The sequence below is a fragment of the Pongo pygmaeus genome, chromosome 7 (genome assembly GCF_028885625.2).
Source record: "Pongo pygmaeus isolate AG05252 chromosome 7, NHGRI_mPonPyg2-v2.0_pri, whole genome shotgun sequence".
In the NCBI taxonomy this organism is placed as follows: Eukaryota; Metazoa; Chordata; class Mammalia; order Primates; family Hominidae; genus Pongo; species Pongo pygmaeus.
In genome coordinates, this window is record NC_072380.2 from 17,078,390 (window position 1) to 17,092,077 (window position 13,688).

Sequence of the window (13,688 nt, forward strand, 5' to 3'; positions counted from 1 at the left end):
TTGATATAATTGTTTTAAATTGCCTCTTTTAGGGTATTATCAGCTGGTAGGCGTAAGTTTCTCTAATTGTCAAGTAGTGAATCCTTTATCTGGCATTTAATCTTGCCTCCCTGGGAAAACTAGACCTTACCACAGAGTAAATTTTTGAATTGCTGACCTGAAGTAACGTGAGCCTGTGCCTTGGCAGTGAACCTTTGTTTTCTGTTTTTATAGGAAGGATAATGATGTACTCTGTTGCCTGAAGGCCCCAGCCTCACTACCTTAACAAGTAACATCTAAGTACTTGTTGCAAAGGTCTGAGTTTGGAAATTCCAGAGAAGATAATTGTATTGACACAATATTTTTATTTCTCTTGGAAAGATGAGGTAATTTTAAAATGAAACTTTTGTCATTTTTTAAGCTTCTCATCTCAGTGCTGTCAACGTGACTTAGAGCATCCACACAGTTACCTAAAAAGAATTATTACTTAATTTTTATGAAGAAATCATGTATATTTTTATTATTTTAATGTAAATTCTCATAAATAGCTCACAATTTCTCAATAAAACAGAAGAAATAGAGCTTTCTACAGGTAGAAAGAAGAAGATTCCCTAAACGTTTTTAGCAAATGTGAAAAGGGTGTCAGGCAATTCCCATAAAATAATTTCCTAGAAGGTGTAAGGTGTAATTTCCTAGAAGGAGTAACATGAAATGGCAAATTTCAGTTATCTTTTAGCTCTCGATTTCTGTGATTTCATGTTTCTACTGTGTGGCGTCACACTTATAAATAAGGTAAGTCTTGTGCCAAATCTGTGATCTGTGCTTGGGCAGTTTTCTGCAGGAGCTTTGCAAGGTCTTTTTGATAGAAAAAAATTCCATTTCAGCAAAATTTGCCACATCTAAAAATACTGCAATGATACCTTACCTTGAACTTTACAATGTCTATATTTTCCTATTTGGTGAAGAATAGCACTATAAAAAGTTTCACATATCTAGTTAGAATATTCCCATATGAAGCCAAGAAATTGTAATATTATTACATTTAATAGGTAATATTTGACAAAATCATACCTGCCATGATTTCATTATTTTGAAGTTTGATGATTATATTTTATTTTCAGAATGGATTTTACTATATGAATGAAAGAAATGAAGTTGTTAGGATTTAAAACTGAAGTTTATATACATATACGTATTTGCAGGGAGTTTTATATTTTGTTTCTGTTACTTAGATTTTAGATTTAGAATTTTTGGTTATTTTTGTTAGATACTTTGAGTACAGCAATCTGCCACCAAGTTTAGGAATAATTCAGTTGTATAATTATAGAGCAAAATGTGAAGACCTATAGGTAGTTGAGTCAGTTTTTATAAATTAAACTGTAGCATACTAATAATACTTACTGTTCAGTCTCCCTTAGATAATGTGGGTAGGTTTGTGGAGGCAGAGCAAAAACCATTTGTTTACATTCAACATCTCTCAACATTCAAGAACTGAGGACCAGACCCAAATGTTTTTTCTTTTTTTTTTTTTTTTTTTTTGAGACAGAGTCTTGCTCTGTCGCCAGGCTGGAGTGCAGTGGCATGATCTCAGCTCGCTGTAACCTCTGCCTCCCAGGTCCAAGCAATTCTCCTGCGTCAGCCTCCCAAGTAGCTGGGATTACAGGCCCCCGCCACCATGCCCGGCTAATTTTTGTATTTTTAGTAAAGATGGGGTTTCACCATGTTGGCCAGGATGGTCTCGATCTCCTGACCTCATGATCCACCTGCCTCAGCCTCCTAAAGTGCTGGGATTACAAGCATGAGCCACCATGCCCAGCCCCAAACGTTTTCTTAATCTCACTGCAGTGTTTTGAGAAAAGGTTGGAGTTCCGGAAGCATTTTGCCAAATTTGGAAAACAAGGCCAGGCAGAGTATAAGTGCAAATAGCATTAAATTTCAAGCCCATGCTATGTCTAAGAATTTGGAAAGAGATACAGTCTGCAGAGGATAAAATGTATGTAACTGTCAACCTAAGTGAATCACAGCAGTTTACTGTTTCCTGAAACGATGAAGGTGATTTAGAAGTGTTACCTCCCATGAGGCTTTTAATTCTACAGATGTGGTTTGTTTTGGAAGTGAGTCTCTCCGTCTTTCTTAAACTTACTTGAATGTTTTCAGTCCTTTATATTCCATGAGGCCCTGATGTTGTCACCTGAAGTTGGTATGACAGGGAGACTGCAAACTGTTGACCACAATTTCTTCTCCTTTTCCGTAATAGTTAGGGTATAGATGTCCAGCTCTTTTTCATTTTCTATCCTTCCTTGCACTTAAGTGTGGCTGTGTGACTTAAGTTCTCTTCAGTTGAAGGTGAGCAGAAGTGATTTACACCACTTCTAGGCCTGGCCTATAAAAGCTTCTCACGTCAACTTCTCCCATACTTTATTTCCCTCTCCCTTGGTTGATAACGACAGAGTCATCATCTGCCTGGGTCTCTGAATGACTGTATAAAGCAGAACTCCTTGATCCCACTCCCAGCCCCCGTCCTAGTATGTTCTCTCGGGGCTCTTATGTGAGAAAGAAAGACACACACTTCTGTTGTGTTGCAGCCATTACATTTGAGGAAGTTAGCCTACCCTGTCTAATACAGTAGAGAAGGGATTAATTGGTGAAGGTCTTGATCATTGAGAAGGGAGATGATTGTTTTTGGATAAAGGTGAATTAACTGTCAGCTAGACATGTCTTTTAAGTCCTCCTAGTATAAAAGTTCACCTAACTGCCTGCCTGTAGGTTCAACCTCACCACACACACTAAGACCCACAGAGTATAAGGAGCTTTAGATTAATAGCTAATTGGCTGCTTGACATTATTAATGTAACTGATTGATCCCTGTGATTTAGCCCGTCTTCTATCCCAATCCCCTGTTTCAGATTCCTACCTTAGAAGGTCACTTAAAAGATCCCAGTGACCTTATGTCAGTTCCCCAGGGACTACATTTCTTCTTCGTGAATGGAGGCTCCTCTTATCTACTTACTCTTCTTTGAATAGTGGGCTTCAGTCAATTTGCCTGCTGCTTGAAGCTCTTTGTAATCTCCTCTATTCCTGGCTGAGGTCCATAGTCTGGGTCTTGAAGTTGGTTTAGGATTGTGCCAAATGAATCATATGCTGCATCTCCTGTACCTTTCCTGTCTGGCTTCTTGTTCCCTCCACTTACTGCCTGCTCCTGCAGTCCTCTGTGTAGTGCTCTCCTGCAGTCTTACTCATTTGAACCTCTTCCAAGTGATATTTATGTTTTTCTTTTTCTTGCAAGAACTTACGGCTCAAGGAATTCATGATTGAATGGAAGAGACAAATACATAAACACATAATTGCAACCTGGTGTGAATGGAGGAAAGGAGTACAAGTGATGTAATAGGGATATATAAAGGAAATCACTAGGATCTATCCAGATACTGTGTTGGCTCACAGGGAAGCTGTGTGGTCAGAGTCTAAGGTATGCTATCACAAGGGATGTGATTAATTAGGAATCGATGTGGAGCAGTAGCTTATACAGTAGAGAGGGTGTCACAGCAGAAGTTTTCTGGAAGGTGGCCTTCCTGAGAGTCTGAGTAAAAGAATCACATATTCCATTTGATATGGAACACCGTGGATTCATTTCCTTGGCAATAGCTGGAAAAGTATTGGAGTCATCGCCAGAGAAATTGCGAAGTTAAGCAGGGAACTGAAGTAGATCTAAAATATTCCCAGAGCTGGCCATGGCAGAGACCATTACGGTTTCCAGAGTTTATCCTAAGCTCAGATGGAAATTAGACTCATTCTTCTTTCTGTCAACAGGTTAAGCCTAGAGTTTGGTTAGTATTAGCTTAGTTGATTTTATGAAGTTCTGTCAGTAAATAACCATTGAATGTGTTGATAACTGGCAGAGCTCTAAACAGACGGAGTTTAGAAAGAAGCATTAAGGAGATCTGGTAAGTAGCAGCCTAACACCAAGCACTGGGGTGGGTAGGTAAGCATGAACTGCAGTTCCAGAGGGAACCCGTGGAGCAGGAGGAAGATGTCTCAGGCACAGGTTGACAGGAACCCAGGTACAGACATTGGGAAATCAGGGATGGGTTGGTTCTAAGGATAGGGAGCAAATCAGCTCAGTTCTTGTTCCCAGAACATAACAGGCAACACCCTGATCTCTGGCCTGAGAGTATGTGGTTACCGCCAACTTGGAACAGGATTGGTTCCAAAACTCGTATGAAAACAATAATTCAAGGATCAAACAGTATTAATTATATTTAATCTCTAAGAATTTTTAATTAGAGCAAATTTTTAACATTGATAATCAGCTATAACTTATAATTAATGTTATAATTAATATAAGTTATAATCTGTAGAAATTAAGAATTTTTCTTATATAATTGCTTTATTCTATAACTCCTCTCAGTCTCTTCCCTACCAATTTGCAAATGATCTCCTCCTACATTAGCACTTTTGAAAGGCATATTTTAAAGTATGTAACACTGAATTGATGATAATGATGTTCAGTTTAGCAATTTATGGTTTAACACATGAATTAATATAATTCAGGTTTTCTTGGCTTTAAGGTTAGCTTTCCCTGTTGACCTTTTTTTCGTTTTTTTGTTGTTGGTGGTGGTGGTGGTGGTGGTGGTGGTGTTGAGACGGAGTTTCGCTTTTGTTGCCCAGGCTGGAGTGCAATGGTGTGTTCTCAGCTCACTGCAGCCTCTACCTCTCAGGTTCAAGTGATTCTCCTGCCTCAGCTTCCCAAGTAGCTGAGATTACAGGCACTCACCACCACACTTGGCTAATTTTTCTGTATTTTTAGCAGAGACGGGGTTTCACCAGGCTGGTCTCGAACTCCTGACCGCGGGTGATCCACCCGCCTCGGCCTCCGAAAGTACCCTATTGGACTTTTGACATATTATACTTAGCGACAAGTTTTTACACGTTGGCAATTTGTGATGCCAAAAGTACCATTTACTGAAATAATTCGTAGTAATGAAAGATGTTTCGGTTGATTTTAGTAGGATTTTAAAGGTTAATTAGAAATTAACCTTTAAAAGATATATTGGATCTAGGTAAGCAAAAAAGGTATTTAAAATGAAGTAGATCAGCCAGTGAAACCTATTCCTAGTAATATAAGGATATACCCCTAATCAGAGAACCACAGATTCATTGTGCTCCAGTGAAATGGCTATATTTGTTTTTTAAAAGGTCCGGAACATGAACGTGATACAAGATCATTGTCATTTGTAAACAAGCAAGACTCACAAGAGGTTTAGTAAACTGGTTTAATGTCATGTTCCGCCTTTATTATTGTTTTATTTTCTTGAATGTTTATAATTGTGATGTTAAAACTTCAGAGACTTCGGGTTTTTTTTTTAAACTTTGGAAAGTTCAGAAGCAAAGCTCAATCTCTGAAAGGTCTGAGTTCCTTGTGACACTTTGATGGTCTGCTGGCCAGCTGCCGCCTCTTTCTCAAAGGTTCCAGTAGGTCTAGTATACTAAGCAGAACTTCATGGACTGTTCCAAGCCAGTCTCCTATGCACTCTGAGGTTTAGCTTTGTCGGAACTGTATCATAGTAACAAACGATAAATTATTCATCTTATGCCGTTAGATCATTCTCTGAGTAAACTGTCTATTGATAAACTCCGGAGAAATAAGCATATGGATTCTTGAAGTGTTTGAAAGTAGTTAGGTGTATGTAGGCAGAACATGATTAAACCAAACTTATTTATTTGTTTTTGTCCTAAAACAGTTTTAGTTAATGTTGGTAATCTTCCAATTGAGTAATTATTTTATAATATTTCATTTGTATGTAATAGGCACACAGCAAGTACCTGTTGAATGAGTCAGTGAATTTACATTAGTCATTTGTTGACATTAAATATTCATCTTGGAAACTATATAGGCTTAAAAGAATGCAAATAATAGAGTTTCATCCGATATAGTTTGAGTTTTTGTTTTGGGATTCCTATTTATGCTGCTACTCACCCAACACATTTTAAATATTTGTTTGGGGACTAATATTTATGTTTCTATTCTGATAAAAAGGTGAAGAAACAAGAGGATCAAATGATCTCTAAGGACCATTCTAACTCTAAACTCATTTTCAGAGAACAAAGGAGACCAGGTGAATACCAATTCCTGATAAAAGGTAGAAGATAATTATCAAAACTAACAGCAGACATTGTTTTTATTGGCAATTCATTAGAAGCATTCTCTTCAAAACATAGAAAAAGTCAAGAGTGCTTAATATTACTGATAATATTCAACATCATTTTTATAGACCTACAACTCTAGCAATTAAGGCAATGAAAATGAGATATAAATGCTGAAAAGGAGAAGCTACAACTATCACCTACTTAGCAAATCTGAGAAAAAAGTTTAGTGAAGGAATTTAATAAGATAGTTGGATATGAAGCAAATATACTAAAGTTAATAGCCTTCCCACACAAAAAATAACCAATTGAAAGTGTAATAGAATAAAAGATCCCATTCCCAATTCAAATTACACAGAAATTATCAAATGCTTAGGAATGAATCTACCAAAAAAAATTTAAAATTTATATGAAGAAAACTACAAAACTTTATTAAAAGACATAGTTGAAGACTTGATTAAATAGACATCTGTGTTCCTAGGTTGGAAAAATCAATCTTGTGAGACTATCAATTCTCCCAAAATTTAATGTCATCTCAAACGAAATACTAGTAGGATTTTTACAATAGAATTTGATACATTGATTTCAAAGTTTACCTTGAATAGAAAATTACCTATCTGTCATCACATATATTTTTAAAAAGATTGACAGTAAGGTACAGTCTTGTTTTAATGTCAAAACATATTCAAAAGATATAGTCATTAAAACAGTACAGTATTTGAGTAGAAAGAGGCAAATAAGTTTGTAGAAGAGAATAGAGAACTTAAAAACCAACCCAAGTATTGAGTTCCTGTTCCATTCTGCATCCTGTCTCATTCTCCAACCAGATGAGCTGAGTTCTCCTAGTTGATGATGAGTAGACTGTTCTGGGATCAGACTAATTTACTGGGTTATCATGGGGAAATTGTTTGCTTTTTTTTTTTTTTTTCTTTGAGACAGAGTCTTGTGCTGTTGTTTAGGCTGGAGTGCAGTGGTGTGATTTTGGCGTACTGCAGCTTCCGCCTCCTGGGTTTCAAATGATTTCAAGTGATTCTCCTGCCTCAGCCTCCCAAGTAGCTGGGATTACAGGCATACATGCACCACCACACCCGGCCAATTTTTGTATTTTTAGTAGAGACAGGGTTTCACCATGTTGGCCAGGCTGGTCTCGAACTCCTGACCTCAAGTGATCCGCCTGCTTTGGCCTCCCAAAGTGCTGGGATTATAGGCATGAGCCACTACACCTGGCCATTACTTACATTTAACCAGTCCATTTTTCATCTGAGTGGTATTAATGTGTTTTATTAGACTGTGTGCTTTATTATACTAAATTGAGCAGAGACAATGGAGAAAGCAACCAGTTGGTGGTACTGGGAAGTCCTTTTAAGCACCAGGCCTCTGGTTATCTCTTTTATACATATTCTTTTTTTAGGATGTAACTTTTTTTTTTTTTTTTTTTTGCCTGGGGCACAAAACCTTTCCAAACTCCTTACTGACCTTCTTTTAAAGTGGTGCTAAATAGAAATGTGGGCATGCACCTAATACCCTTGTCAAAAGCCCCACTTAATATTATTGCTAAGACAACAGGAGTGGATTCGTAAAGTGGAGTTTTAATGAAAACCTTCAACTGTGCTTGGTGAGATTTCTTTTCATACCCTTGCTTAGGTGGTTAAAGAATGCAAACTTTTCTACAGTTCTGCATGTTTTCTCTCACTTCAGCATGGGATGGATTAGAGGTAACAATCACAGTTAGGGCATTACTATAAAACTGTAGGGAAGTAGGAATGAGTCCCTGAACAAAGGTGGTGGCAGTGGTTTTGATGTGTGAAATTAGAGAGAGGACTACAGGCTTCGTTAGTTGATTGTTAGTAGAGGTAAAGGAGGAGGAGGGATTGTCAGCATTAGCTCATAGAAGGTGGATCACATTCCCAGCTGCAGTGGTCAGGCGGGTTTGGTAAGCTGGGGGATTGTTAGACTATGCTTAAGGAAAGAAAGTTTGATGAAAAAACAGGCATCTCAGGAGCAGTAGTGGCAAGAGATGAGAAAACAGGCATTTCAGGAGATAACAGAGTTTGGTAAGCTGGGGGATTGATAGACTATGCTTAAGGAAAGAAAGTTTGATGAGAAAACAGGCATTTCAGGAGCAGTAGTAGCACCAGGTAGAGACAGAAGTCACAGATCAAATATAGATGTTATAGGCAGAAACTTGGGGTGCAGAATGGTAGACCGAGTCATGCTTCATTCAGATCATGGTGCAAAAACAGTGGGAGCTCCAGGCTGAGTGGTCCTCCATGAAATTCACTGGTGATAAATCATGGTTGATTGATGTCACCTAGGCCCAGGGAAATGGCCTAGCAAGAAAAAAGCAGAAAAGTAAACTCTAGTCACAGACAAGATTGGTTTCCCACCTTGAGAGGAAGAAGAAACCCCTGGGATATGCATATACAAGGTGACTAAGATGGTAGTCTGATCCCCGAGGACCATTCAGGGAGATTATTGCTCATTTTTACCAGTGAGCTCTTCAGTATCTCATGTCTCACCCACGGCAGGGCCAAAACAATTTTCCAATACCTGTGGACACCTGAGCAACTGTTACCAATATACTGCTGAGCCAACTTGTCTTTGGTACCAGGTTGCTTCATCTTTCTCAAGCACCATTTTCTTTGAGTCATTGCTCCACTTAAGAATCTCCTAAGACCATTTGTTTACTGTCAAATTAAACTCTAGGGCTTTAGTCTGGCATTCAGAAATCATTAGCTCACCATCCTTTTACTACACTTCTCCATGAATGTGAATCCTCTGCCCAGGAAGATTATGGCCATCTTTCAAATATGCTGTAGAAACCCCACATGTTCATATCTTTTCTTGACATTAAAATTTATCATTTTTCCTGAAGCCTTCTTTTTAAGCCCAGCCTATGGCGCCTTTCTTCTATTTGCTTGCATTTAACCCGTTCCGTTTCTCTGTTTGTGCCTTTTGTCTTTCCAACCAGTATTCTCTCCTTCCGTATAGATTGATATTCATTCCTTAAAGACAGACACCACAAATTCCATTTCTTATGCCGTTAAAAGTGGGGAGTGAAACTTTTTTTCAGTTTTTATTTGACTACTACTGTAATGTTTTGAGAAGTCTTAGTCTTCAGAATGATGGAAAAGATTAATCATTTGCCTGGCTTTTCATTTAATAAGGTGTAACTTAGAAATAAAGTAGTATTCTTGCCAAAAGTTTCTTTGGATTGTTTTTGTTATGGCTTCTCAAGGTACTAAATATTTGAACAGTTTTTTCTTATATGAAATAATTTTGTGAAATATGTGAAAATATAATTTGTGTGTTACTGATAATCATGTAAATTGCTATAAACTCCATGAAGACAGTTTGACTAAAAAGTCATCTTTGACTAATCAGTTTCACTCCTAAGGATTAAGGGAGGCTAGGCAGGAGAATCGCTTGAACCCGGGAGGTGGAGATTGCAGTGAGCTGAGATCATGCCGCTGTACTCCAGCCTGGGTGACAGAGTGAGACTCTGTCTGAAAAAAAAAAAAAAGAATTTATCAAGAACTGTTATGGATATTTCTAAATATTTTCAAGGTTGGTCATTATACCATTGTTTTGTAATAGCAAAAGATTAGAAGTCAACATGAATAACCATGTAGAATTGTTGATGTTATACTATAAACATTTTCTGTGGAATATTATACAGTTAACAAAAATGGTCTTCTACAGGAATAGTGACATAGGAAAATGGCCCCGAAGTTTTAGTAAGTAAAAAGGTCAGATTACTGAACGATATATATGGTATAATCCCATTTTGTTTGCCAAAAGAAAGCAAAAACAATTCTATCTATAAATTTTTAGATTCTGTCTTCTAATTTTATACAGTAACTACTAGAATATTTAGTGATGTAGAAAAATGGCCCTGATAATTGATAAGTGAAAAAGATCAGGTTATTGAACAGCATGTATGGTAAAATCCCACTTTTTTGCCAAAAAGAAAACAAAATTATACTTAACAAATTTTTTTAAATTCTGTCTTCTAAATTACATGTAAGAGCTTTGCGTTTCTCTTGTAATCAGGAAAATAAATCCTTTTATTAAAAAAAAAAATTTGCTCTAGTTACTTCAGAGAGAAAATAACAATGGAAAAATTATCTACAAGGAAAGGTCTTGAAGGAAAAGAGACCCCTCACCCCATATGCACACACACTTTCTAATTCTATTAATTTTCAGCCAACTGTAGTTCTAGGTAAAATTCAGACCAATGATGGCCACTATATTGTAGTGATCTAGAATTAGCAATTTCACTTCTAATCTAAGTATTACCACTAAATGGTTTCCTTAGTGGTAGTTATAAGTAGCCTATTGGGATTTTACTTTATTCTTTTAGAAAATTAACGGATGTTAGTGAATAGACTTGTAATTAAATACATTACCCTATAAGAGTGCATAGTAGGCATTCAGCAAGCACTGGTGTTCCTTCTAAAAGTACCACTGGCTCCATAATTTGATATTCTCCAAGACTGAAGCTTAAGAAATAAACCAAAAAAAAAAATCACAAATCATTTCTCCAAAGTGCCAGTTTAAAATCCTTAAGCTCTTAATGATATTTTTTGTAGAATCTTTCGAATATTAATTTATTTTATTTATGTGAATAATTTATTTATAAAGTGATTAACGTTTTTCAGAAAATACTTTCACACTTCCTCATTTACTCTGTTTATTCACTTTCAACATAATTAAAAGTATCTTCTAGAGGGAGGTATTACTTCACATGATCGAAATGTATTTGCTTTCTTAACTTTAGGTTGCTATTGGCGGAACAGACATTGAAGACTTAGACCTCTATGCCACATCTCGGGAGAGGCGATTTCGTTTATTTGCTTCTATAGAATGTGAAGGGCAGTTATTCATGACTCCATATGATTTTATTTTGGCTGTTACAACAGATGAGCCCAAAGGTAAGTATATTTTTGAAATTATCTTAATAATTGTATAATTTTTTTATCTCTAGCTTGTGAATGTATGGAACAGTATAAGATTTTTAGAAGAACTGAGTAATGTGGTATTTCACATGATATTGTGCTATTCAGTATTACAGACTGATATTTGTTACAGACTCTTACTCACATCTCTTGTCTTTTCAGAAACTTTAAATTGCTCCATCTTTCTCAGCTTAACACCACCTTACTTTTGATACTCTTTATAAAAGACTCGTATTCTGCCTATTCATTCTTATATCAGACCTGAACAGAGTAGTTCAGAGGACTGGCTTTGAGGTTAGCCCTGGGCAAGAATTCTACCTGTATCTCTTCTGCATTTGTCATAGCTCCTGCAGTGTACATATATTAATAGTTTAATTGTCTCTCACCTTTTCATACATTAGAATAATGGTTCTCAAACTTTTTGGAAGTATGTACATTCTTGCAAATCTCTTAATATCTAACTTAACAGAAGACAGCTGTATTCTCATGTGTGCTTTTTTATTTGATCTGTTACAATATGTTGTTTTCCATGAAATATGTGAAGAAAATCTACCTCACAGATATAGACAGTAAAAAAAGGAGTATTTTAATTGCCTTTTTAGATAATTATAGATACTCTCCTTTGATACTGTATCACAATTGGCTGGTGATAGTTGAGGCTTCAAAAGTCTCTATAGATGGTGGTAAAAGAGTAATGAGAACTGAGGGTTTCTGGCTGGCTTACCTGGATGGATGGCAGTAGGGACCAGGTTTGAGGAGAAAAATCACAATTTCAATTTTGGTCATGATCTATTTGAGATACCCTGGATATGCAAAAGGTTACAGTTGGATTTTTTTTTTAAATAATTCATTTCAGTTCACTGTAAGATCACTCACTAAAAATCAGTATTACAAATAATCAGTTGTTCAACCCATATCTGCTTTAAACTATCACACAAATACTTTAACTTAGACTAGAACAATTATAGCCATTTTTTCCTCCAGAGTCAGCAATATGACAAAAATGAACCTTAAAATAAATCCTCAATAATTTGACAAATTGGCTACTTGACATAGTAACTTTTAATGAATTTTTGATTCTTTGGATTATTTCCACTGGATATCAAGGAAGAGATTCAGGTATATATTTAGGATTCATCTTTGCATTATTGCTAATTCATACAATGTGTATGAATGAAATTGCCTAGGGAAGCCGTATAAGATGAGAATATAGATAACCAAAGACCAGGCCTTGAGGAATTTCTGCTCTTTAAAAGATGAATGGACAAAGGCTTTGAAAGGATGAGGAAAGGGGACATAGGAGTGGCCAGAGACATAGGAAGAAAATCGTAAGGGTGTGTAGTCATGGAAGCCAAGTAAAATAGCCAGAATTGCCAATTGAGTGCAGTGTTACTGAGAATTCAAGTTAGATGAGAACAGGAAAATGTCCACTAGATTTAAAAACATGAAGGTTATTGATGGTTTTTTAAAATGATGTTTCTGTGGAGTCATTAGGGCAATTGCAGGAGTGAGTAGCAGATGAAGAAATGAAGACGATGAGTGTAAAGGACTCTCTTATAATATTTGGTTGCAAAAGAGAAAGGAACTGAAAGGTAGCTGTAATGGAATTTGAAGTAGACACTTTTGATTATGCAAGATTTTAAATTAAAAAAAAAAAAGATTTTAACCAGAAACTATGAGAGTAGCGTTTAAAGAAATGTAAACTACATAAGCAAAAACATGAAATCAAGACAGTATATGGTATAGTCGTAGTAGCCACTTTGGGAATATGTAGGGCCATATAGTGATAGGAAAGGTGAAAAATTAAGTAGAGTTCTTTTTTTTTTATTTAGGAATTTTAAGGCTATGATAAATGTTATATCCTTTTTATTTAATCCATTTGGTACAATGTAGATTCTTTATTTGTGAGTTAGTATAGATTTAATACTAATTTGCTAATAAATATAAAGAATCCATGTTGTACCAAATCAATTAAATAAAAATGTATGGAATATTTATATGTCTACTTCTGTATTAAGGTTCTTTTCTGTATGCTAAGGGGGATACAAAGTCTGTGCACTCAGGAAACTTACAATATTATAAAACGACGTAAGATACAGAACCAACTCCAAGGTAGAATATGGTTACCTGGCACATGATAGGTACACAATAAATATTTCTTGAAGGAAGGAATTTCTTAGATGCTAAATGGTATTTTATATCAGATTCTATAATTTTTTCAAACATATTTGAAAGCTATTCTTTAAGTGATAGTTAATAATCTATATATATACTTTTTTTTTTTTTTTTTTTTTTTTTGAGGCAGGGTCTTGTCCTGTCCCCTGGGCTGGAGTGCAGTGACGTGATCACAACTCACTACAACCTCAACCTCCAAGGCTCAAGTGATCCTCCCACCTCAGCCTCCCAAGTGGCTGGGACTACAGGCACATGCCATCATGCCACCAGCTAATTTTTTAAATTTTTTTGTAGAGAGAAGGTTTTGCTATGTTTCCCAGGCTTGGCTTGAACTCCTGGGCTCAAACAGTCCACCTGCCTCAGCCTCCCAAAGTGCTGGGATTACAGGCATGAGCTACTGTGCCTGGCCACAGTTTCATATTTTGAAAAATT

The 13,688-nt window shown here is 36.3% G+C and overlaps 2 protein-coding genes across 6 annotated transcripts in view; both read left to right on the plus strand.

Annotated features, from left to right (window-relative positions):
- The window catches only part of ZDHHC2 (zinc finger DHHC-type palmitoyltransferase 2), a 721,436-nt gene that overhangs the window by 542,047 nt on the left and 165,701 nt on the right, over positions 1-13,688 (plus strand). The gene's annotated exons all lie outside the window — the stretch shown is intronic.
- Positions 1-13,688, plus strand: part of MICU3 (mitochondrial calcium uptake family member 3) — a 94,742-nt gene that overhangs the window by 25,989 nt on the left and 55,065 nt on the right. For all 5 annotated transcript variants that reach the window (XR_008504284.2, XM_054499614.2, XM_054499616.2 and 2 more), the window contains exon 2: positions 10,904-11,057. Coding sequence is in view for 4 of the 5 variants with exons in the window: in XM_054499614.2 (XP_054355589.1) it covers positions 10,904-11,057 (154 nt within the window). In the remaining variant the exon portion in view is untranslated. The remainder of the gene's footprint in view (positions 1-10,903; positions 11,058-13,688) is intronic.